Below are 26,991 nucleotides of genomic sequence, written 5' to 3'. Positions count from 1 at the left end.
TTTAAGTACTCGCCGATACCGAGTACCGATACGAGTACTTTTTATTTTTTTTGAGTAACCATTTATTTTACCCCTTTTTTTAATTCCATTGTCATGCCTTGTACTTCTAATGATACTGTAATGTTGAATTACCACAATATAATCGATCGGCCGTGCCGTGCAAAATTCACCGATCCGCAAATCCGATCAAAAAAGCTAAAAGCTGCGCAGTTTATTGCTCCCATTGCATTGAGCGTTCAGCAGTGTCAATTGAATGTTGTAGTACTCGTCTCAAAGTATCGGGCCCGGTTCCGATACCGAGTATGAGTACTTTAGGCTAAGGCTGAGCTCACACCTTTAGGGTGCACTCACACGGTTAATGCAATTCTCTGTGCTCGTTGGATCAATGCTGTGTTGTGTCATGGCCGCCCAATGCATTTCCAATGGAGGTCACATGGTTTGCCACAACATTGTGTTGTGTGAGGGGGAGGGGGGCAGTCAAAACACAGCTGAAAGCCATACAACAGACCATGTGACCTCCATTGGAAATGCATTGGGGGCGGCCATGACACTCACAACAGCAATGCAGTGCATTAAAGGTGTGAGCTCAGCCTAAGTATCGGCCGAGTACCCGATACCAGTATCGGTATCGGAACATCTCTAAAAATAACATTGAATGTCATATAGTCTAGTCCCAGATTATAATTCGACCCCGTTTTTTTAGGATATTTTCAGGCCAATAGGGTAATAGCCAACTCGACAGGTGTTCTTTGCAGTACTTTGTTGTGCATCAAATTTAGCCGATCTATACAGTACAAGCTTACAACACTCGTCTCATTGTAACATGTGTGTGGGCTGGTAAATCAGCTATTTTCGTTATTTTTTAATTCATAAATTATCGAATGTCCGAATTGTAGCTGTACCATGCCATTTAGATAAAAAAAAATATGTTTTCTTTTTTTTCTCATTGGATGACATACTGTAGTGTAGCATGGCATTGGCAAGTATATTTTTGATACCGATACTTTTTCCCTCAAGCCAATTTTGAGTGCAGGACTTTTACTGGTATCATATTTCTACATTGCGGTATTGCTTCTTTCGTAGTACTTCTTCTTCCACTGGCCCTGGTGAAGTGTTTTTAACAGCTGATCCGTGGTCAGCCGGCTCTTTAGCCTGCCCTGGTGAAGCGTTTTTAACAGCTGATCCGTGGTCAGCCAGCTCTTTAGCCTGCACACGTACTTTGGACCGACTCCCATTTGCCCTTCAAACTACATCCATCCATTCACTTTCGATCGCCATGGCAACAGGGCTAACTGTCAGGACAAAAGCAACGGCAGATATGAAATAGCTTATGTAAGAGAATCTGAGATGAAAGAGAGGACAGCTTTGTGCTAAAAGTTACTACTGGCAAACAGAGTGACGTGTTTCTGAAGTCGATTGCAAGGAATGGATGAATCATCAAATGTCATTAAGGATGAACGGTTACAGAGAACAGCAGTGGTGGTAGAAGTACTTGAGTAAAAGTAGCAATAGTAAACTGTACTAGTACTACTAATACACTCACTAAGTCCTGCATTCAAATGTTTACTTTAGCAAAAGTACAGAAGTGTTCAAAATATAACTTGCCAAAAGTATAAGCACTCATTTTGCAGAATGTCCCAAAATATTTAAAAACAAAATCACACCCGTGTGAAGTAAGTGATGCAACTCTGTGTGGGCGTCACCGGGGGTCCCCGTTACTTCCAGACCCACAGGAACACGCCCTGGGTGCCGGCCCGGTTCCGGCGAGTCGCCCCACGTCCGAAACGGTCGGGAAATGACAGAATTACCGTGTGTGTGTGTGTGTGTGTGTGTGTGGGCGCGTGCGTGTGTGCGTGCGTGCGTGCGTGCGTGCGTGCGTGCGTGCGTGCGTGCGTGCGTGCGTGCGTGCGTTAGGCTGCGCAACAGTGACACGTGGTTGTGAAAACCAACCAAACGCTATTTTCGTGCTCAGACCCAGCCAGCCAGCCAGGGACACAGGCAGCCAGAGACACAGCCAGCCAGGCAGCCAGGGACACAGCCAGCCAGGCAGCCAGGGACACAGCCAGCCAGGCAGCCAGGGACACAGCCAGCCAGGGACACAGCCAGCCAGGCAGCCAGGGACACAGCCAGCCAGGGACACAGCCAGCCAGCCAGGGACACAGCCAGCCAGCCAGCCAAGGACACAGCCAGCCAGGGACACAGCCAGCCAGGGACACAGCCAGCCAGCCAGCCAGCCAGGGACACAGCCAGCCAGCCAGCCAGCCAGGGACACAGCCAGCCAGGGACACAGCCAGCCAGCCAGCCAGGGACACAGGCATCCAGGGACACAGGCAGCCAGGGACACAGCCTGCCAGACAGCCAGGGACACAGCCAGCCAGGGACACAGCCAGCCAGGGACACAGCCTGCCAGGGACACAGCCTGCCAGACAGCCAGGGACACAGCCAGCCAGGGACACAGCCAGCCAGGGACACAGCCAGCCAGGCAGCCAGCCAGCCAGGGACACAGGCAGTCAGCCAGCCAGGGACACAGGCAGCCAGCGACACATTTTGTTGTGAGCATTGTATATTATGATCATTATTATTATTATAATAAAGGAAGATTACTATCATGTGTCTGACTCTGATGTGTATGAGTAGTAAGTACTGGGAGCTGATGGTAGGTGTTGCACTGCCCCTCAGCAATACATCTCCCAGGGGTGACCTAGTGCATTGTAGTCTCTCGAGACAGACTGTTGACTTCAAAAGGAGTCCCCCCCCCCCCAACAGCCTGTCAGTTTTGGGCTGTTCTGGGCCAGCACCAAGAAGATACGATCTGACTTGGTATTTCAAATCACATTTATTTTTTGTCTGAGGGATCAGGGAGTGGGGAGCTTCATCCATGCAGACATTATGGATCAATCATGCCCATCTCTAGTTCCTCCTGTTGACATCTGTCTGAGATGAAAAGGAGGCAGAAGGTGACAACAGTATATCTGCTCTTTTGCTTTATCTGATGCTAGTGTGTTCTCAACGGCTGGAACAAAGCCACAGTTTCGGGTCTTGCTCTTCCGAGGCATTTTCTGAGAATTTGTGTGTGAAAGGTGTGATTGTGTGTGAAGGTGTGTGACTTCTCTGCTATTCCAAGCCAGTGATGTCTCTATCCTGGCTGAAAAATTCTGCACATTTTAATAGGCAACTGTAGGAGACTATATGGCAGTTATTAGACCAGTCAGCCGGATCAATAGATGCAGCCTTTGTCAACCTCTCCTGCAGACGGTGCTTGGAAAGAGATGGGGTGCATTACGTTTGTTAGACATACTAACACAGTCCGACAGGCATTGTCTCCAAACGGGGAAAGGCTCACTTTTCGTTTTAAGCAAAACAATGGATCTCAGGGAGAGAAGCCCGTGGACAGTGGTGGAAAAAGTACTCAGAGTTTTTACTTAAGTAAAAGTATCAATACTGCAATATAGAAATACTCTGTTACAAGTAAAAGTCTGGGAAATCAACATTTACACGAGCAGTAAATGTACAAATGTAGTGGCATCAAAATGTACTTGGAAGTACCAAAAGCAAAAGTACTAATTGTGCAGAATGCCCCATTTAAAGTTTTCAAATGTATAATAATCTTTTGAAAAATGTCAGATCTACAAGCTCATAATGCGTTAAGACGCATTATGAGCTTGTAGATCTGCTATTTTCTAATGGCCGAAATGTATAGGGTTGAAGTGGTTAATGTATGTTTTGTAATAAACAGAAACAAAATCTACAAAGTAACTAAAGTGTTCAAATAAATGTAGTGGAGTAAAAAGTACAATATTTTCCTCTGAGATGTATAGTAGAAGTAAAAGTACTGGAAATTGGAAATACTCAAGTAAAGCACATATATCTCAAAACTGTACTTTAAGTACAGTACTTAAGTAAATGTATTACTTCCATCCCCAGGTCCAATCACAATAGGTATCTTAACCTACCTATTGGCCCCTAATGGGGCGCTATTGAGACGCTATTACAGATAAGAACTGGTGCCTGTACAATCAGTGCACGCACGCACGCACGCACGCACGCACGCACGCACGCACGCACGCACGCACGCACGCACGCACGCACGCACGCACACACGTACGCACGCACACACGCACACACGGCACGCACCCCATCTCCACTGTCATCATCACAGATGTCTCCGTTTTATGACTCAATCTACCTTCATTTTGACATGTCTTCCACCATGAGAAGTCATCTGAAGGTCTTCCTTAAATCTCCTTTTGCTTCATTACTTGGAGGTTCCGCGTGGCACAGGGGTGCACGGAGGACAATAGATCATTATTATCCCTAATCGTTTGCTTCACAACATTTACCAGGCACTCCGTTTCTGTTCCAGTGGCTTCTCTTCCTCTGCTATGATTTCAGCCCCTCGTCCTGCATTAGCCCCCCCCCCCCCCCCCCCCCATTGCCATGTGGGTTTTCAATGTGCCGATAAGGAATCACTGAGTCGGAGAGCATTTACCCATATGTTCTTACTGCCTTGCCTGTTTTACTGCTCTTTTTTGATCTTTGCTATTGCTTTATTGTTGTTTTATGCTCTTTGCCATTGATTTTTATTGTCTTAAGGCTACTATGTTTTTGCTTGCTTAATTTAATCGTTTACCCGCCAGGAACATAGGAATTTTAAAACGTAGAATCTTGTAGCCTGCCACAAACGGAAAAGCCGTTTTAACAGCGATGTATTCATTAATGCATGTTTTAATACGATCGTATCGAAATCTACCGTCAGTTAGCTTTGTTATGCTTCTGACACAATGGGCGCGGCCATTTTGAAAATGCGCGCGCATCCACTAACATTGGCGGCTCTGTTTTCAGACGGCTTTATCTCACAGAAGCGACATTGCAGAGGACGCTTTGTCCCAGACAAGCGTTTTCAACGGCCTGTAGCAGGCGCTGTGATACTCGCGGTCCACTTTTTCCACCACCGACCGAGAGAACGAGCACCAGCTTCGTCAACACACACGGAATGGTTTCATAGTAAAATGCGATTACGGATATTTGGCTCTTCAAAGTAAGTGTCACGCGTGATTAAACCATGGCAATACGCAATCGAGGGATTAATTAATGGCGGCAGGCTAAGAGTTAATTGTTACTTTACGTTTGTGTCTTTATCTTCTTTTGCCATGTAAAGCACTTTGCATTGCATTTTATAATTCATTTTAAAAGGTGCTATAAATAAAGTTTATTATTATTATTATTTAGGCTACGAGATTTAAGGACAATGGATCCAGAGGGATCACTGTGCAACGTCAATGTTAACATCTTCCAAATTAATTTTAATTTAAGGCTTTCTTGCCATGGTTTACTGAGATGGTTTACGTTTGTTTGTTAGCAAGGTCGTCTCCCAAAAATGTCTTCACATGAAGCTTTGTGTAATGTTTTGTCGTGGAGCAAAGAGGGACGAATGACCTGTCCATTCAAACTCTAGACGGGCCCACCCCAAAGTTATTAGTGCAGCCGTGCCCGGCAGCCGGTGGAAACTAGAGTTCTCAACAGGCCCCACCTGTCCATTCAAACTCTAGACGGTCCCGCCCCAAAGTAATTAGTGCAGACGCACCCAGCGATTCTCAACAGACCCGAAAATTAAGGCCCGGCCCTACCTGGGCCCTCATCAAACCCTGTACAGTCAAGAGAATGTCCCCGCTACCACCCTTAGATCTCCATATACTGTATGGAGCTGACCTGTTCCATTCCATATGTTGATCTGGCCTCATCAAGCGCTGTACACTCTTGACATACATGCTCCTTATATGGCCAGTACAGAATTCATTCCATGTTGATCTGACCCCCCATGCCAAAGCGCCAGTGCTCGCCCAGCAGTCTGCCGTCAACGAGGTGGATGCGTGCACGCAAACTCGCCCTTTAGGGGGGCGAGGTCGCCCCCCGGCTGGCCGTGCAGCTCAGTGGGCAGAGCTCTCGCCTCTGAACCACAAGATCATGGGTTCGATCCCGGGCACCGCCAACTCAGCGTATGAGGAGCACGGCTTGGGTGCGGCAAGTCGTGCAGGAAGTAAATAAAAATCACACCCGTGTGAACAGAGTGGTGTAAGGTCTTATATAGACTGATCAACTGTGGTCTGACGTAATGTCTGACGTAATGAAATCACACCCGTGTGAACTGGGTGACCATAGCAACCATGCTCATTTTTTGGTACGACAGACAGCCACGTAAACTAACAAAGCCAGTTGTAGGAGTGGTTTACACCACTCAAAAATGAACCCTGGTTTTAATCCCTTATTCATCCAGGTAGGTAAGGCTACTACATTGAGTTAATCAGTGACAATCCTGTTCACAGGGGATACCAGCTAGTTAGATGGTCAGTCAACTTTCAGGGAAAAACTAAACATTTCTCAAGAAGGAATATAATCTCATCCAATGAGAGAGGAAAAGTAGTTAGAGAGCAAGAGGGAGAGGAAGGGTCCTAAGGTGCAAACCTTTCTGGGATATTTGCTGCAGGGGCCTCACCGTCTGATCAAAAACCAAATGAAACCTATTTGCAAGGTCCTCACAGAGACTGTGCTTTTTGTCTGTGTGACTGTGAAAGCGCTGTAGAAATAGATTGCACTCTTCACAGCTGGAATCGCATATGCATTTCTCTGTCAACGGAATTCAATAATAGCACCTTTGAGGTCTACAAAATGATGAAAGCATCAGTAAGGATGACAACCGTGACAGCTCTGTATCTTAGGTGACCTCAAAAATGACTTAAACTATTAATATTTTAGTAACAAATGACAGTGACTGCAGTGCTGCATCTACGTACTTCAACAACATGATTTTCCAGAAAACAATTGTCTGTCACTATGACTCCAGTAAACAAAACCATTGCCCCAGATATACTGTATGACACTTTGAACACATGTTCAGTATGATGTTTAGAATCTGCGTGCACGTGCTCACACACCACGCGCACTGTTTTGTACAATACATGCACATGCGTATGCATAGGCTACGCAAACCCATACATAAGCTTGGATTGGGCACTGCGGGACAGCACCGCTGGTGTGAGGTTCAGCTTGGCAGGATGACTAGCACTGCTGGAGTGGACTGAACATGAATTTGGTAACTAAGCTTTTGTCTTTAATAAAATGATACAGAAATGCCTGGTCTCCTCCATTCATTTATACAACGAGGTCAAAGGGGCTCCTATACAACACTTCAATAGGCTACAGTCCAGGGGTGCCCAAAAGGTAGATCGCGATCTACCAGTAGATCACAAAGGCTGTGCAGGTAGATCACATGACATGCCCCTAAAGAGTATTTCATTTAAATATATTGAAGAAAAAAAACGATAAAAAATAATAAAAAAACATTTCTCCCCCTCTATTTCCCATTCCAAGTGCATTTGTCTTATACTGTACAGAATGTAACACGAACTCTACTATTCCGAAGCCCCCTCAGGTACATATTTAAATTATTTTCAGCAATGGTATAATAATTGATTTGGTGGGTAGATCTTGCCGAGCTGGTCATTTTGAAAGTAGCTCTCAAGTCAAAAAGTGTGGGCACCCCTGGGCTACACCCATACATTGTGTATCCTAAACTGTACATGTATGTACAGTAAACAGTACTACATTCTTAAAGGATAAGACCACTTTTGTAGAGGTTTGGGTTGTGTAGTTACCTTGCCATGATGCAACTCCAAATGTGGACAAGAAATTAAAAATAATTGCTCCAGTGATTAGAAATTGATCATTAAAAAATATGCTCTTCATTGACTTACATTGCACGCTGAAACAGCTCTCAAAGTCACTCTTTTAGTACGTAAACAAACAAAGTTGATTCAGACGATATAGAGCATCACCAAAACTCATGATGTTGTTAACTTCCTGTTGATTTTGCTATTTTTATTAGGAAGAAAACCCGGACTGGATCCGTATCCAGATCTTCAAATAGTAAAAATTAACAGGAAGTTGACATTTTTATAAAAATAAAAATAAAAGTATAAAACAGTGAAAGTAAGTGTCCTTGAGCAAGACTCTGAACCCCTAGAATTGCTCCCGATGTGCAGGTTGGTGCCTTGCATGGTTTCCTCTGCCATTGGTGTATGAGTGTGTGTGTGTGTGTGTGTGTGTGTGTGTGTGTGTGTGTGTGTGTGTGTGTGTGTGTGTGTGTGTGTGTGTGTGTGTGAATGGGTGAATGGGTGAATGTAATGCACAATCTATGTAAAGCGCCTTGGATAAAGGCGCTATATAAATGCACCATTTACTTACTTGGCGCCTGTCATGCCGGCTGGTACATAGGGCAGCAACAACGGATCTCCACTCCTGTCTGTTCTGGGCCAGAGTCTTCATAGAACCCTACGTGTGTTGCAGCTCTGCATGCCTCCACCGTCCTACGCCAGGTGTTGTTGGGTCGGCCTCTTTCACGTTTACCGCCTGGTGTCCGGCCTGGCGGAGTGAACAAACACACAATTAACACACACAACTTCATGTTGCATCACTGTGGGAAATAGCCTACTGTACTGTACTGTACTGTACTGTACTGTACTGTACTGTACTGTACTGTACTGTACTGTACTGTACTGTACTGTACTGTACAGGTATATGGATATCTTCATCAAGGTGGGCTGTCATGCATGCATTCCAATGGGAACTCTACACTTACCATACAAGAATATTCACATCTTGTATCTATAAATGCACCACATCTCCGTCTGTGTGTGTGTGTGTGTGTGTGTGTGTGTGTGTGTGTAGGTCTGTAATCCACGTAACTCGAGAACCATTCGCCCCACCATCGTTACAAGAACTCCATATATGGGCATAAAAAGGACACATGCATAATAACTGGGTGGGGCATGCATTTCCAACTTGCATCGTTCCAAGTAGGCCAGTGCCCAACGGGCACCGCTGTAGTAATAGCCATTTAATACAAAGAACGTGGTACAAAGAGAAACCAGCCAATATACAAATATTGTTTATGTATAGTGATTTGAACTCTTGTATTAGTTGAACTAGTCTCACTAAGTAGGCAGCAGCCGTTGCTAGGATACAGGTATGGTAAGTACGTAGGTAAGGTAATCGAGTTCTATCGTACAGTAAATGCACCACGGCTCTGTACAGTTGGGTGCCACCGATATTGTCCCTTATCATTTGACCCATTTAGGCCTGACCTCAAAATTTAAAAAAATCCTTCTAAATCCTCCAGTTTTCTGAAATAAATATTTTCACGATTTTTCAAAAATAGCAGACCTACAAGCTCGTAGCGCGCCACTCGGTGGCGCGCTATGAGCTTGTAGATCTGCTATTTTTCAATAGCTAAATTATAACATAATGTTTAAAACACCAAAAGGGGTTCCCGCCCAAAATGGGTTAACTGTCCTTTTGCGCAGATCACGCAAACCTCAGCAAAAAGAAAAGGACAATATCGATGGCCTCCAACTGTATGTCCGTGTGTGTGTACGTCTGTAACTGTAACCCACATAACTCGAGAACCGTTCACTCCACCGACTTCGAATTCCACACACGTGTTCCACACCCCCACAGGGAGTGCATGAGTGCGGTGCCCGTCCTTGGATCGGTCATATACACAGTTGGCCAGAACCGCCAGAAAAGGCTCTGGTCAGGCTCTGCCAGTGGACGACCTAATGAGCGTAAGTCCCTACACCTGTGCAATTTCTTGGAGGCTCAATTGATTGCCACGGCAACGACAGCCTGTGCCATTTGAGTCAGTCGACTTTCAGTTTGAACTCTTCAGACGTGACGTAATAATTGGTGCATTTATAGATAGATATGCAGATGTCGGAATGATGTCAGAACAGGCCAGCTCCATATCCATATATGGAGATATAGGGGTGATCAGGTCCAGAGCCCGGGCAGAGGACTAATGCCGTTCAGCCCATCACAATGCCAGGTCAGAACTAACTCTGATGTCACACCGCCAATATAAGCTTGTGCAGGCCCAACACTCACACAAAGGACTTGGAACGCCTTTCTGGGATATCCACCAGAATTCCAGTGGTCGCCAAGATGTTGTCTTGTCTCGACGACGTGCGTCACATGAGTAAACGGCAGCTCTACAACCAGGTGATGAGCCTCGGCCTGACCGTTTTCTCAGTGATGATGTTCTGGAAGGGACTGGTGCTCGCGACGGGCAGCGAGAGCCCCGCGGTCGTGGTCATCAGCGGGAGCATGGAGCCGGCTTTCCACGCGGGGGACGTCCTGTTCGTGACCAACAGGGCAGAGGACCCCGTCAGAGTGGGAGAGATCGTCATCTTCAGGATAGAAGGCCACGACATCCCCATAGTGCACAGAGTGGTGAAGGTTCACGAGAAGGAAAATGGAGACTTTAAACTATTGACCAAAGGGGACAACAATCAGGTGGACGACATCGGACTGTACGCTCCGGGGCAACGCTGGCTGGAGAAGAAAGACGTGATGGGGAGAGTCCGGGGATTCGTGCCGTACGTTGGAATGGTTACCTTTCGAAAACACGACTACCCCAAATGCTGTTATGCTGTTCTTTTCGCGGTGGGTCTTTATGTCCTGCTCCACCGGGAGTGAGGTACCAAGTCACACGGGTGCCTCACTCAAGTCAGGACACGATATGGGTGTTATGATCAGCGATGTCCAGGAAACCACAATCCATGCCTTTAACCCACTTACTTTCACCCTGGCACCGCTCGCTCCGCTCAGACCCGTCCACTCGGCAGCAAAAAGATTATGAAAGGAATAATAAAAGCATTGTGCTGTGTGTCCAAAACACGCAGCAAACACGCAACACATGTCTGTGTCTGTCCGTGTGACCGCTTGTATGCCCTGATCCACACACAGTTAGTGTCGAAGATCCTGAACCCCTAAATTGCTTCCGATGAGCAGATGAGTTGGTCGGTTTATGAATGTGTGTGTACCACACTGTTCAGGGGTCTTGCCTTGACGTAAGTAAGATGTGTGGCCCCCAGGGGCCCTGCCATGGGGCCACAAGTGCACTGATGCTGAACTCTGCATCAAATGTGCACAACGCAAACGCTGTTCAGGGGTCTGGCGTGAGAATAGTCGCACACAAAAAAATGAATGAAGTAAGACAAACATAAAAGATCCATAGACTTGGCTGCCACATGATGTCACACACAAAAGCCTAAATTGCACACGTTATGGGGCACTACACCAATACACATACATAATAGTGCAGCGGTGGCCGAACGGATAGCGGCGCGGTCTTGATACCGGAAGGTTCCTAGTTCGAATCAGCCGTCCGACACGTTAAAAAAATTACCACCGCTGAAGTGCCCTTGAACAAGGCATTGAACCACTACGATGAAATGTGTTCTATGAGCAGGGCCTGGCTGGAAACAAGTTCTTGAGCTTAGCCCAGATACCCTGGGTAAATATAGATTTCATTTCATTTCATTTCACACCATTGTGACAGCAGTGTCTAACACACGTATGGGGCACTATACACCAGTGTGACAGCAGTGTCTAACACATCAAATGGCCATAGTTCGGTGGCCATTGCTCTGATCAGCTTAATAGGACAATCTATTGTTGTTGTAAAAATCACACCTGTGAGAAGTGAGGGGCGCTCTTATCATCGTACATGCATTGATCATGCATCATCTCATACTGGCCAATCAGAATGCCTGTTGCCTGTTGCCACAAATTTATGTCATATTTGACAGTCATTTGACTGTAAATAAGGAAAAATCACACTTGTGTGAAGTGAGGGGCACCCACTGTATTATATGACGTCGACTACATGATGTCTTACATTGTCCTTTAGTACTCTAAACAAACATTACAAATCCCATAGTCTTATTGGCTGCCATGACGTCATCTTCAAAAGCCATGCATTGGAGGGGCTAAGAGTTTAGAAGATAAGATATCCCAATATTTAAAAACAATTCAAAAATATATATATTCCCTCCTAGCTGTTGTCCCCACATGTCTCATATTTGCCATTGACAATGAAAGGAGAAATTAGGTCAAATGTCCACCAAATATGACATGATATTTAACCAACCAATCACATAGATTCAGTTGTTCATGACGTAATGTATGATGATGTATAATGATAAGAACGCCCCTCACTTCACACGGGTGTGATTTTTAGCAGATAAATAGCAGTTGTGAGCTTATATCGGCGATTTTTGAATGGGGCTTAAGTGGTTAAAAGTGATAGAAATCTATTCTATATAAAAGTATCACCGTTTGGGCTCTAAAAAACATTTCTTGTGAGGGAACTATGCTACCCCTGGAACTCCCTCAAGGACATAGCCCGTCTCCTTTGGTCATCCAAATGTCAGAAAACTTTAACTTTAACGAGGTTTGTTTTTCCCTGTAAATGACTTGAAATACCTGGGCTTGTTGTCACCGCTTGTGGACAGAGTAAGACGACCATATTAAAGTGAGGAATTGGCGCTTGCATGGAGTGTGGTAGCCCTAGAAAGGCTCTACATTGCAAAGTAGGCCTATTTCACATTTGTATGAAACAACAAGAGCCATTCTAGGGCTAGGAGTGTGGAAGAGCAGCCATATCTATCTCCATATATCCATATCTAGCCAACTGTTGACACACTAACTACACAGTGGCAATTAGAAATAAAGTGCAGTCACCTGTTTACAATATCCACATCCCGCCAGACGGGACGGTTTTCTGCATTTTTCAGACAAACAAACAAGTGTGTAGGCTACGGTATACACATTTACACAAGTGTGTGTCACCTACCTAGGCAAGCCATATATACCATTTTAACGTCTTGTTGTGATTCAAATGATGCAAAGTGTTCCTTCCAAACTGAGCTGTTTGTTGACATGACAGGTCCAGTGGTCACACAGAGTAGACCGAGGAGGAGCAGGTAGTAGTGAGAAGAGCTTCTGCTGCCCCCTGCAGTGTCTGATGTGTAGTGCAACAGTGGAGGAACAGCAGCGAGACCCCCGTCAACATCACTGTTCCCATGCCATTGCCAAGGACCCCCAAATTGACATTAGCCCCCCCATAAGAGAAGATTTTAACGTACAGCACTAGCAGTGATTCTCAACCCGTTTCATTTCAAGAACCCCCAGTTTGACCTGCATTAGTCTACGGAGCCCCATTTAATGGCATTTCTATCTCTGGGACCCCCAATTTATATTGTAAAATCAATGTTAATTTAACCCTGAGAGTGTACAAATGGAATTTGGTATAACGTGGCACTTTTCTTTATACAATACAATATAAATTATACAATTGGGGGCATTGTATCTGGCCTCCCCAAACATTTAGATTGTGTCAAAGGTCATGTCTCGCCTAGACACCTGAGGATCAGATTATCCCGAGCAGGCAGGCTATAGTAGCTCAGTGGTAAACATTTCAGCACTTGCGCAGGAAACCGTGTTCAAATCCTTGTAGAAGAGGAAAGCCACTACTTCTATACTGTTCATTTTCGCTGCATGCATCTATACCACCATCTACAGGTGGAATGTGGAAGTTACACATTGTGCTCTTCAGGTCGCACATTTGCTTTCATTATATCCACATTCAGTGTGAGCTTGTAGATCTGTTATTTTCAGTCTCCTATATTATTGATTGAGTGGTGCAACCACTCCTATAGACAGCTGTGTGTGTCCCTGGCTGGCTGGCTGTGTCCCTGGGTCTGAGCACGGAAATAGCATATTTTCACCACCAAGCGTTTTGGACGCGGGGCGGCATATAATGGGCATTAGGGCATGACATCAGGGATCTCCATATATGGGCATTAAATGCACAAGGAATGACTGATCTAAAGATCTCCAGTATACTGTAACTACTAAAAGGTGACAGACGGATAAGAGATTTTCAGAAATGGCAATTGCCATTTAATTGTCTTTTTGCTGAAACCTACATTGTTGACCCATTTCCATTTACACATCTCAGACGAGCAAGAGTGGCAGCCATATCACATTTTTATTTTCTCCTAAGGCGTGGTGTGTTTGCTCATTCTACCAAGTTCAAAGTGACACACAATATTCAAGACAGAAAGGTCAAATGATGCATAAAGGGTATACATATTTACAAAGAATTAAGGCTTTAGAAGGTATCACAAGAATATATATATATATTGTATGATGTTTCTGGTTTCTAAAAGTTACACTTGGTATTAAATAGCGTATATCAAGTATACTTTCTAAAGACTACAACTGTTAATGACTCACAGGGTGTTATATAGTCTTCGAGTAGTAGTATTTCCACACAGGAAATAACAAATGGCCTTCTATATGCGTCTGGGTGCACAATTTGATCTGTTCCAATATGATTCTGCCACTGGCTGAACGGTAATGTAGTATAAATAGATAATGATAGCCACAAAGACATCAACCAGAGGACAGACTTACATCACAATACAACTGGAAATGTCAAATGGAAAGTGGGCGGAAAAGATGGCGAGGTCTGCTGACAGCAGACGAAACCCACACGACCCTGAAGTCCCATCATGTCAGTGCCCTCAATACACAGCAAGAGATGAGGAGTAAGATCTGTCATCTGTCTTATGAAAAAAAGTGCCAAGTTAGGCCCGACGTCGAAATTTAAAAAATGTCTTCTAAATCATGACAGTTTTCTGAAAAACATCATGTTTCTACTGCATATCAGTGGTGCTAAATATTTAATGTCAAGGACCCCAGAAATTATATATAATTGGCCACCAACCCCCCCATCTGAAAATATGTAGTTCCAGGGACCCCACCCAGAAGCAAAGATTTGAGTTAAAAACACTCGCTCTGAAAGAATATATATATTCAAAGATTTGCACACATTTTCACGATTTTCCAAAAATAGCAGATCTACAAGCTCGTAGCGCACCACTCGGTGGCGCACTATGAGCTTGTAGATCTGCTATTTTTCCAATAGCTAAAGTATAACATAGTGCTTAAAACACCAAAATGGGTTCCCGTGCTGAATGGGTTAAAGACATTTGAAATGTTATTAAACGAGAGTGCTTATGAACTCTTCGAAAAGCAAATTCACTGCTCATATAATTACTAGATTGTCTAATTTGATTATCATCATCATTAGTCCTGTGAATAAATACATAAATAAAACAATGCCGTCACATGTGGAAAATTGGTAGGAAAATAAAAATCTAATAAAACAAACATGCACTGCCATCTTCTGAAATATCAAAACATGCCACAAGGCAAAGTACACTTCTATTTAAATCGGGATATTCTGTCATTTTAAAGTTCCTTTTACAAATAGGCCCAAACATTTACAATACAGAAAATGAGGGATAAAAAAAAAACATACTATTAGAAAACTATGCATTTCTGACATGTTCAGATGTTTCAGTCAGTAGTGAAACCATTCATTATAATTGTTGATTCAATGGAAGAAACTAATTGCCATAAATAACAAATAATATTTTCAATTAAACAGATTTCACCCAGCACTAGCAAACATGTAACCTGGGGCCTGTTTAATAGTAACAGTGTATTCATCCTATTCCTATCCCGACGGCAATTCTGAAAGCATGTTTTCCCATAGCTCTGGTCCATAGCTCTAATGCCGTTGCATTTAGAGCTATGTTACCGATGACTTCCGGGGCTCGCATGAATGCATGAATGCCTCGCATGAATGCCTCTTGTCTTTAGCGTAAATAAAAAGAACGTTTTTGCTTCTCACCAATACAAAGGTGGGTTGTGTCATTAGAAAGCCTACTTTCTTTAGTGGAAGCACTCTGAGCCCCCCACCACACGTATAAAAGGTACTTTTTGGCCAAAAGCGATACTTTGTTACTCCACGCGCCCTCTACCGATATTGCCAAGAGAAAACCCTCATATCCTTTCTGGCCAAAAAGTACCTTTTATACGTGTGGTGGACTAAGGAAAGTAGGCTTTCTAATGACACAACCCGCCTTTGTAATGGTGAGAAGCAAAAATGCTCTTTTTAAGAGGCTGGTCTGAATTTATGTGAGCCCCGGAAGTCATCGGTAACATAGCTCTAAATGCAACGGCATCAGAGCTATGGACCAGAGCTAGTTTTCCCCCCTTTCGCCATCAACCACACCGTCCAAGACGCTGACAAGGAATGCGTGAAGCAGGTAAGACAGAGCAGCATCAAAAGCTTGTATCCTCGACACGGGCCGTAGCCGGCAGAACACCTTCACGTGGATCATATGGCTTTCACAGGTCTTTTGACAACTAGCAGGAATCAGGCTCGTAATTCCGAAAGTGCATTGGTCCGACAACGTGGCTTTGCGTGCAGTTAGGGACAGGGTTAGTAATGGGGCGAGTCGGACCAATGCGCCGTTGGAAGTATGACGCTGACCAGCCCCCCCCCCCCACCCCCCCAGCAACCCCATGTCATGATAGGCAAACATTTGGCGGAAATAGCTGATGTACAAGCTCACGAGGTGTTGCGTTGCAAAGTTTTAGATCAGGTAAGTTCAGCAAAGAGATTAGGTATAGAAGGAAAAAAGGAGGGGACCAAGTACACATCCCCGGTGGGACGCCGGCCAACAAAGTGTTCAGGGTTTAAGTGGGTAACTTAAAAAAGAGGTGTACATTTTAAAATGACTGCAGTGCTATTAACAATGTAAAAAACAAGAATTAATATGCATTCCAGTGCAGTTCATAAGCCTCGCCGTTCGTTTGGCTTATTATTCAGGCCGGGCGGCTCTTCGCCGCAGACCACATGGCGGTTGTTGTTGTTCCGCACCGTGCTGCAGTGCACCGATGTCCTCAATGTGTGTCTCATCGTCGGAGTCTTCAACGGAGGGCAAGAGGTCATCTTCATGTGCCTCCTCTTCGCCTCCCTTCCTCCCCTCCTCCTCCTCCTCCTCTTCCACCTCCTCCTCCTCCTCCTCCTCCTCATCCTCCTCCTCCTCTTCCCCATCGCCTTTCTTCACCTCCCTCTTACACTCCTCCAGAGTCTGCCCATCCGTCTCCTCCTCCTCGTCTGTGGCCTCGCCGTCGTTGGGTTTGTGGTACTCGTCGTCAGACACGTGCTCGGACCGCTCTGTGTCGCTCGCGGCACAGCTCCGGCCTCCTCCATCGGATGCCAAAGTTTCGTGGGCTGCCAAAGATTTGATGAGGTCGTCAAGGTTGCGGTCGCACGACGACTCTGTGGCAAAAAGAAAGGTTGTTCTATGGGTGCTTTAGAGACTACTAAAATGTATGTTAAGCTGTAGGACTTAAAGGAGCATTCAGTGATTTGGGTGATTTGGAAAAAATCCCGGTCCACCCCGGTAACAAGATGTGCACATGCACGCTCTACAGTGGGGGGACCCGCGGCAGCACACACCCGCTCGATCATGATTGGATGAAAGCTGGGCCACCTACTAGCCAAAAACAAAACCTAAGGTTGTTTGACCCCCAGGGGTTAACTGGGGACAGGGAGGAACTCCTTATGGTCAGCACACTCTATAGTAGGGAGGATTATCACAACAAAACCAAAAAATAAGTGATATTTGAATTAAGTGAAATCACTGAATATACCTTTAAAAAAAAATCACACTTGTGTGAAGTGAGGAGGCCACATTCATTGCAGATTCACTGCCACCATATATAAGTTACGAGACCTGAATGCAGTGTGTTATTGTATGAAACACAATATGCATTTCTATTGGCCACATTACAAACATTAAAAGTCCATAGACTTGGCTGCCATTAATTTTTTTAAAGTGCTCTAAACAAACATTAAAGTTCCATAGACATGGCTGCCATATGACATCATTTCAAAAGCCAAGCATTGGAGGGGCTAGCGCCCCTCACAAATAAATGTTGGGCACACTTTCTGTCATAGTGACATTGTTCTGGATCAGATCACTGTGTACTTTTAACCAAATCAGATTCTCCACAATAGCCTCTTCTGTTTTTGTTTTATCCATGGCAGAGCATCTTAATATGAACACAAGTGGTCTGTTCTGTTCCGTTCTGTTCTGGGGAGGGAAGCTAGACAGGGAGGGTGACCTTTGTCACTGCGGCAGTGATGTAAATAGGTTTTCAATGTAATGAGTCCCGGGATGCAGGGGTGGTCTTTTAGATGAGTCCCCCATGGTACTTTTTCTTTTTTCTTTTTTTTACAAATTGCAGCATTTAACTCCCATTTTATATGGTTATAATGTGGTTATATTCATGTAGAAAACAGAAGAAGAAATTATTATTATAACTAAAGCTAGCAAAAATAATCTAGAATAAAAAAACAGTACAGTAGTGCATCCCGTGGATGCAGAGGTCGTTGTTTTATTGCGTCCCTTAACCCATTTTGACCTGAGATCAGATCCTAAAAATGTCTTCTACATCCTGACAGTTTTCTGAAAAAGCTATGTTTCTATGTCAGTGGTTCTTCGATTTTTCAAAAATAGCAGACCTACAAGCTCGTAGCGCGCCACTCGGTGGCGCGCTATGAGCTTGTAGATCTGCTATTTTTCAATAGCTAAAGCATAACATAATGCTAACACCAAAAGGGGTTCCCGCCCAAAATGGGTTAACTATAAACTGAGTTTTGGGATGCAAAATGCACCCTATTTTAATCTCTGCTGCGGTAGCGAATCTTACGGGCTGGGGTGGTGCCCATCAGCAGGGGAATGTTGAACAGGAGGAGTCAGTAGTAGCAATGTGGAATACTGAACCATTTAATGTTGAACAGGAGGAGTCAGTAGTAGCAATGTGGAATACTGAACCATTTACAAAATAGACTTGAAAGCCAGACTCTAAACACAATCAAACAGCCATCATTGCGGGTGTACGTTATCAGGATTTGTACAAATTTGAACTACATTGGTCTTCTGGCAATGCAAGACTAGTTCCTAATAGACAGTATACTGTAACATTCATACATCCTAAACCATTGTAGGACAATGTAACCTACATCCCACCCAGGGACTACAGATGGAAATTTTCTTTTTAGCTACATGTGGTGCAATATAATTTACATTTTACTGTATGTGCTCTCTCCCTGTCAAAGTACACCCAAAGCACACTCATGTAAAACGTATGTATGTAAATGTGGGGGGGAAAAGGGGTTAGGCATGCAAAGAGAGGCCAAAAAAGCTCACCTTGGATGTTGACGGGTGGGCAGTCCATCCCTCTCTTCTTCATAAGGTAACGGATGGTCTGGAGTTGGGACATTATCTCATTTTTCTGCTCCTGTGCCACTGTCTTTACACTGAAGAAAGCAGAAAAGAAAAGGCAAAACCACACGTTATTCATGTCCTGACTGAGAGCCGTTCAACCCATGGACATATAAGGCTAGATGTCTCAAGGCGGAGTCTCTGACGTAGTTCACCCGGCGGCCATCTTGCTGAGGGGCTACAGTACAGTATGTTCAATGGCAGCTCAAACAAAAATAGTCATAACTCCCTCAAATATTGACGGATTTACAAACGGGTTGGTTTATTACAAACGTTGTCAACGTGGCTATGATTCAGGACGTTCATCTGCTTAATTTAGTTTTTTATATGAACGATGTATAAAAGCATACAAGTATGCGGACGTCTCTGACGTTTATAACAAACCAAACCGTTATGGTTATTTTAAAAGTACATGCCCCATAGACACAATGTTATGCTGCCCCTCGGTAAGATGGCCGCCACGTAACGTCGCTCTCCATTGGCCAGAGCGCGGGTGAGCCATCTAGCTTTCTTATATATATATATATATCTATGGTTCAACCACCAAAAATAGTCGATTTACAAGGTAACGTAATTCAGAAGTCAGAATTTAGAAGACATTTTTTAAATTTCGACGTCAGGTCTAAATGGGTTTGAATCAATCAAGTCATGGTGCCTCTAAGAGGTGGATATGGGTCAGTGAAATGGAGCTCTTGTTTCATAGCCACTTAACGTTTACACGGAGTAGGATGACTGAGCAAGTAAATGTTGACAAGCAATCCCTCACCAGTTTGTCAGAGGGTCCAGCTGGGTGAGTATGGAATTGAGCATCCTCTCTGTTTGTCCGAGCCTTTGTTCCAGCTCATTGAGCTGAGTTTCTGTAGAAAAGGCGAGATGTGGGGGGAAAAATCATCATCTCCTGGTGGTAAGCAAATATCAGTGGGCTCAAAGAAATATAAATACATGCAAATAGAAACCCACCGCAGTCCATACACACCTGCCTCAGCTGACTTTTTGGTACCCTTCACGACCTTGCTCTTTTGAGTTTGACAGCCGTCTGCAGACTTAATCTGCAGATTCAAAGCAAATAGGGGTTGATTTTGGACAAAGAAGTGGCCGACATGTTCTTAAACCCATGGAGTGGCTCATTTGATTTACAGCTACATTGAGAAATCGATTGGAGTAAAAAGGGAAAAAAAACGAAAAAGGCTTTCAAATTGTAGATGTCAAGCCACAAATACACTACTTTCTAACAATACGTTTCTAGCTACTAAAGCGAGGAAGGAGATTTGGCTTCGACAAGATGATGAAACAAGGCAAGATCAACAATCACTGTGTTCAGACCATGGCACAGAAACAATTGTATTGGTCCATGAAGGAGTCAACCTGTTATTCAGGAATATCTTAAGAGTTATGGGGCCACGGCTAACCCATACAGTACACAATCACCTCCAGAGTCCCATGATCACAAGTGATTATGTTTCTGATTTATGGCCCCTACACACTGTAGAGTTTTAAAGTTGTCTGCAAGTCATGAGGATCGTTATGTATTTCACACTACAGGAGTCTTTTTTTTAAATCGACTGTCATATCTGTGTGGCTTTAACACTAAACGATTGGTCGCCGACTAGGCATCACACACTGCAAGAGTTCACCAAAATGCGATCCAGAGTCAGACCCGATATATATAGGCTACTACTAAACAATTTGTTTTATTCCAATTCATTTTGACATCTCACGTACGTGCATGGTGTCATACTGTACAAGCGCGAGACCCGAGACCGACACCTCTCTCTCTCTCTCTCTGCATGCATGCATGCATGCATGCATGCATGCATGCATGCATGCATGCATGCATTGGACGTTCAATCTTGATTTTCATTAAATAATTCTCTGTCTCTCTCCGTATGTGCGCGCGCACACAAACGCATGCGCACACACGCACGCGCGTTACAGTTTTCAGAAAACTGTAATGATTTAGAAGGCTTTTGTAGAATAATTTGTAGAATCTAAATGGGTTCATGTGGTCAGCAGTATACCTTCAGGAACTTGTAGGCTGCGAACACACCCACTCCAATGGCATAGAGCGGCATCAGCGTGAACACGTAGCCCTTGTTGCTGTTGGGCTTGAATTTTTCATTCTTCATCTCCTGCTCCATCATCGTCTTCATGTGCTGCATGTTCTCCATGGTTTGTGCCGAGCCGGGGGCGTTCATGCCCACGGGCTGCCCTCTCACTGCACCTGGGCCCGGAGCAACTGGCAGAAACACAAAGGACGAATCATCATGACGATGACTGACTGCTGATGCCTTGTTGTCATGAAAGGAAATGCTAGGATGTGTGGCTACAGTATGCACGGCTATACCCTTAGAACTGAATATTATATTATAGAGAGTTAACGCTTGGCCACTCTTTTCCGACAGTCAATCTGAATTCAATCTGGAGCTGTACATTTGTCCATAGATTGATGGATGGGACCAGACTTTCTTTTATATTACTGCAGTGTGCACCAACACTGGACAATCCTAACTGCACATAGATAAGACATGTGAAAGGAGACTTCATTCAGATTCAATTCCCTACAGTAGATTTCCATGTCAATTCTGCTGCTTTCCCTTCATTGGCTTCCAGTTTTGCCCGCATCCAATTCAGAACACTAATGATGAGCTACAAGGCACTTCTCTACCTTCCGGACATGATCCACCAACCAAGACCCCTTCCCGTACGCGTACGGTACAGATAATGTACAGTAGCAGTAGTGGCTCAAAGCCTCTGCCTGATGACCCAAACCCTTTTCCACACGGGAGACCCGGGCTAGAAACCCGGGCGTTACACTAACGCAGGATGTCTGCTGCTCCCATCCCTTTGCGTCCTACTAGACTCTTAAGTTCTTAGACAGGCGATGTTAATAAAATCTGGGAATAAATTCCTCACCAATACATTTCTTCACAAATGTTTTTCCAAAATGTGATGAGGTCATGATCACATTTGTGATGACGGCTATGGCCGTTTTTAGCGCAAGGAGTGTTTTTCATGCAAAACAAATGCTTGCAATGGATTCAGAATCATGGAAAAAACCCTAGTTTGTCCCCTCACATGCTACTTAAAGGGATAGTTCAGATTTTTTTAACTTAAGTTGTATGAAATACTTGCCATTAATATAGTGGTTGCAACTGTATTAATTGATTGCCCGAGTCCCGTGGTGGGAGTTCTGCTCTGGTTTTGGTCAATATTAAGTAGGTCCGGTCATTTTGTGGGGGGCACTGGGGCCACGCAGTAAAAGTAAATTAATCCACAAAACGAACGTAATTTGTATTGTTGACCTATTTCTAAAATATTAGCGCGACTTTCGTTCAACTTTGACCCCTCTATCACATGGAACTATTTTTTGGGCGTTGTGATATGGACACAAAAAACATAGTTCTGTGTGATAGAGGGGTAAAAAAAGAACGGAAGTTGCACTAATATTTTAGAAATAGGTCAACAATACAAATGACGTTAGTTTTGTGGACTAATTTACTTTTACTGCGTGGCCCCCAGTGCCCCCCACAAAATGACCGGAACTACTTGATATTTCACCAAAACCAGAGCAGAACTCCCACCATGGGACCCGGGCAATCAATTAATACAGTTGCAACCACTATATTAATGGCAAGTATTTCATACAACTTAAGTTCAAAAAATCTGAACTATCCCTTTAAAGCAGAATAAAATGCATATGGGTTGTTAATGGCATATGGTACCCCTCAGCGGTCCCAGATTCTGAAACTGAATGTCATTCTTTGCATGATGTGTTACTACTAGAGAAACCTTTACAAACACATTGGGTGAAGAAATGTATTGGTAAGGAATTTATTCCCAGATTTTCTGAACATCCCCTGACTAACTAAGACTATTCTCCCTCCTCTGGAATGACCTCAACCCTCAGTCAGGACTGCAGACTCACTCCCCAGGACGGGTCCCCCCCCCCCACTGTGAGTCCGTGAGTCTGTGTCCGTGTGTCCGTCCGTCCGTCTGTGTACTGTACAGCTAGTCTCGTGTAGCCAGACAACTATTCCACAATCTCCGAATGCTATATACTGTAGAGTCTGGAACTACAGCTCCCGAAATCCGAGTAAGGAAGCTGCCATTTCCACAAGCAGCAACAAGCTATATATGCTTAGAGGATTTCTATTTATATTAGGATAAATTTGCGCGACTGTAACTCTCCACTTATATTTTACTCGTGACAGCCCGTTGCTCCAGGCTGTATGATGAAAGCATTTGGAAATTGCGAGAGGCAAAAGTCTGGTAACGTGAGACTAGTGTACAGCTAATCTCCGGCACCGTTAACCTGGTGGATGCCAAATTATGCACACACACTCCCTGGATGCCAACGATGAACCTCTGCCCCACATTTTCCAGAACGGCCTGTTATAGCGTCACAAGGAGGCCGACTTTTGAACAACACATGTTTTGATATTACTCCTCCAGATTCTGTCCCTGATGCAACACTACGGAATCCCTCAGAAATTCATCAACATCATCCAACAGCTGTATGAAGACTCCGACTGCCAGATCATCCACAATGGAAAGCTAACTTGCCCTCTTGAAGTTAAGACCGGGGTGAGACAAGGCTGCATGCTCTCACCAACAATTTTCTTGATGGCCATCGACTGGATCATGAAAAACACAACCATGGCCAGTAAGACTGGCATCCAGTGGACCCTCACCCAACAACTCCAAGACCTTGACTTTGCAGACGATATCTGTCTTCTTTCTCACAAACACCAACACGCACAGTCAAAGCTAACACTACTCTCCGAAGAGGCAGCAAAGACTGGCCTCAAGATAAATGTGAAAAAGACAGAACTCATGAAGGTAAACAACAAACAGGATCTCCCAGTCCAACTACAGGGAGACAACATCAAAGAGACTGACCGCTTCACATATCTCGGGAGCATACTGGGCAAGGATGGTGGATCAGATGATGACATCAAAAGCAGAATAAACAAGGCCAGACACGTTTTCACCACACTACGACCCATCTGGAACTCCAAGACACTGTCCCTCCGAAATAAGACCAGAATATTTAACACCAACGTCAAGTCAGTTCTCTTCTATGGATCAGAGACATGGAGAGTGACAAATACTACCACCAACAAACTCCAGACATTTGTAAACAGATGCCTAAGGCGCATTCTGAACATCAGGTGGCCCGATACAATATCAAATGGCAGCCTGTTGGAGAAAACCAACCAAAACTCCATCAGCCAGGATGTGAAGAAGAGAAAGTGGGATTGGACACACCCTCCGAAAACCTACTGACAACATCACTAGGCAAGCACTGGACTGGAACCCACAGGGCAAAAGAAAAGTGGGGAGGCCAAAACAGAACTGGAGAAGATTGATTGATTGATTGAAAAATGTATTAACAGTTTGCAGAATTACAGTACATTTCAAGCACAAACTCAATACAAAGGCTGTTAACTGTGAGTGGACGACCCAATTAAGCATTACACTTGTTTCCAATAGGGTCCACATTGTTCAATTCATCAAAAACATTTAGAGACGTACAAATAGACACTTCTATATAGACAAAGGACAGAACAGGAATTCATCATAAAGGAGGGAAAAAGGGAAAAAGAAACAGTGAGGGAAAAAAAAGGGGTGGGCATCAGTGGAGAGTGAGGCAAAGACGACCGGATTATCGTGGGCCCAGCTGAAGAAAACTGCTCAAAACAGAGTCCGATGGCGGGGTGTGATTGCGGCCCTATGCTCCACCTAGGAGCCTACAGGAATAAGTCAAGTAAGTCAAGGCTGTCAAAGTTTGCAGGACTGGCCCGTTTTTAACAAAAAGCCTCAAATCAATACGCAGCGTGCAATTTACGTGAAATCTTTCGCAGACTTTCCTAGTAGGCTGAGGAATATATCCCACCCTTTTCACATTGGCCTGTTATAGCGCCACCAACAGGTGGATTTTTGCAAAACAATTTTTTGGAACAAAATGCCTCAAAATTTCAAATCATCCAATTGCCATCCAAGGCGTAAGAAGAAATGGCACCCTTTTCACATTGGCCTATTATAGCGCCACCAGGAGGCCACAACCTGACCTGACCTGGTGGAGACCTGTGCCCAGGGGCACTTTATCTAGTTTTTGATACATTTGTTCTTTTCATCGACATCATACAGTACATAACCTATGTCTGCTTGCCCACAAATGTATGTATGGGTCCATATTATAATCTATTATGATGAAACATGTTTACTTTGAGATTGAGCCACTGCATTCATGTACAAATTATACATATTTATTTTCAACACCGTTAGCCTTGTATCAAGAAAGAGTATCATGAATGTATTTGGTACTAGTGGTCTTGATCCAAGGATAACACAGTATTTATATGTTGGCCCCTATTGCTCTTTATATAATAATAATAATAATTATATTATATTATATTATATTATATTATATTATATTATATATTATATTATATTATATTATATTATATTATAATAAATTATTAATAATAATAATTACCCTTTCTATTGTTGAAGCGGTCGAACCGTGACTCCTTGGTGGCTCCACCAGTCCCGATCCCAACGCCAAACATTCTGGGCAACACAACGAACGTGAAGAGCACAGCCGTGAATCCGATCACGGCTTGTTGTGATGTTGACAGCACCATCCTCTGCTCTGCTCTGCTCTGCTGCAGCCAGCCAGGCAGCAATGATCACACTGAACAACAACCAGTTAGTTGTACAGTAGGCCTACAGTACAGTACCGCCCTTAAAATAAGGGCTGTATGGATTCGTCACGTCGCCTCGATCCAAAAATGTATCACACGATCAAAGAGAAATTAGAAAAAGAATAGGTCGTAATCTCTGCCAGTTTCTCTCTCTCTCTCTCTCGACTAAAACAGCTGTTGCTCGCCCCTACCCCCCCACACTGGCTGATGCTTCTTCTTCTGATGACAGCGTCATAATGTAATATCCGGCAGTGTAGACGGATCTATAGGCGTTATACTGCCCCCCCACAGCTCGCTTTGGGAAGTTACGGTCATATCGCCACAGCAAAGCATATATACATTAAAAAAAACTATTTTACTAACTAACTAAAATTATTCTTTCTGTTAAATTGAAAGAATAATTGAATTTACATTTACCACCACTATTTTCCACACATGTTTGCTCTGACCAAATAAATATTTCAATCCAAAGGATGATTGATTGAAGTATTAATTAACAGATTAGAGAATTACAGTAGCCTACATTTCATGAAAGCACAACTCAATACAAAACTGTTAACTGTGAGTGGATGACACCATAAAGCATTACACTTGGGCAGGGTCCACCATGTTCAATTCATCATAATCCCTGTATCCGCCATCAGCTCTTAATCTCCATCAACCTCCACCTTAATATGATATTCTTATATTCCATTAAACTCTTTTACATCTATCATCTCCATGGTTATTCCCACACTTTGACCACATAACATAAATGAAAATAAAGGACATGACATAAAATAACATCCTTGGAAGGAGGTATAGGGCCCACACACCATTATTTTGGTAAAAGATGACTTTATTGAAAAAGAACGACAACGTTTCGACGCTTCGTCAGGTCAGATATACTGACCTGGAGAATGGTGTGCGGGCCCTAAACCTCCTTCCATGGTTGCTTTATTGGCCCTGCACCCACTGTCGAGGTTCCTGTAAATAAGTATGCTATAAAATAACATTCTCCCAACGCGACAACTATAGTAGGCCTATGTTAGTCTACTATATTCCTAATTATACTCACTGTAGATTCACCAATGTGTCCATGATGATGATGATGATTATTCTCAAAAAAACTCTGTAGGCCTTATGTTCTTGTTTACTCCTTGTAGTCCTTTTCTCTCTTGAAGCGACCCTATCTGTGTCTGTACTGTGTACGGTACGTGCAGCTATGACAACTGAATTTCAATCAATAACGG

The 26,991-nt window shown here is 43.9% G+C and overlaps 2 protein-coding genes and 1 long non-coding RNA gene across 4 annotated transcripts in view; 1 reads left to right on the top strand and 2 right to left on the bottom strand.

Annotated features, from left to right (window-relative positions):
* Nucleotides 1–12,789, bottom strand: part of LOC306916576 — a 165,678-nt gene extending 152,889 nt beyond the window's left edge. Inside the window, exons 1-2 of the long non-coding RNA XR_013788999.1 lie at nt 12,692–12,789; nt 8,242–8,418 (exon numbers count right to left, since the gene is read on the bottom strand). This is a non-coding gene — a long non-coding RNA (uncharacterized lncRNA). The remainder of the gene's footprint in view (nt 1–8,241; nt 8,419–12,691) is intronic.
* Nucleotides 9,997–10,530, top strand: LOC306916427 (signal peptidase complex catalytic subunit SEC11A-like; the record flags this gene model as incomplete). Its single annotated transcript, XM_079494276.1, has 1 exon — nt 9,997–10,530. One exon carries the CDS (start codon nt 9,997–9,999, stop codon nt 10,528–10,530), a length of 534 nt encoding a protein of 177 aa, XP_079350402.1.
* Nucleotides 12,790–13,844: 1,055 nt separating the features above from the next.
* On the bottom strand, nt 13,845–25,967 carry LOC306916566 (uncharacterized protein). Of its 2 annotated transcripts, XR_013788998.1 has the most exons (7): nt 25,552–25,967; nt 21,071–21,288; nt 20,029–20,101; nt 19,819–19,909; nt 18,978–19,087; nt 14,843–17,041; nt 13,845–14,770 (listed from the first exon to the last, which is right to left on the bottom strand). XR_013788998.1 is itself a non-coding variant. In XM_079494487.1 (6 exons), exons 1-6 carry the CDS (start codon nt 25,697–25,699, stop codon nt 16,578–16,580), a joined length of 1,104 nt encoding a protein of 367 aa, XP_079350613.1. In that variant the 5' UTR covers nt 25,700–25,967; the 3' UTR covers nt 14,801–16,577. The 2 variants fall into 2 exon arrangements, 1 of the variants encoding a protein (XP_079350613.1); XM_079494487.1 differs by lacking the exon at nt 13,845–14,770 and having other exon boundaries at nt 14,801–17,041.
* Nucleotides 25,968–26,991: the final 1,024 nt, after the last annotated feature.

The sequence above is a fragment of the Electrona antarctica genome, assembly GCF_951216825.1.
Source record: "Electrona antarctica genome assembly, chromosome: 23".
Taxonomy (NCBI): Eukaryota; Metazoa; Chordata; class Actinopteri; order Myctophiformes; family Myctophidae; genus Electrona; species Electrona antarctica.
The sequence above is the reverse complement of the archived record's forward strand: the minus strand, read 5'-3'. Positions and strand labels throughout refer to the sequence as shown.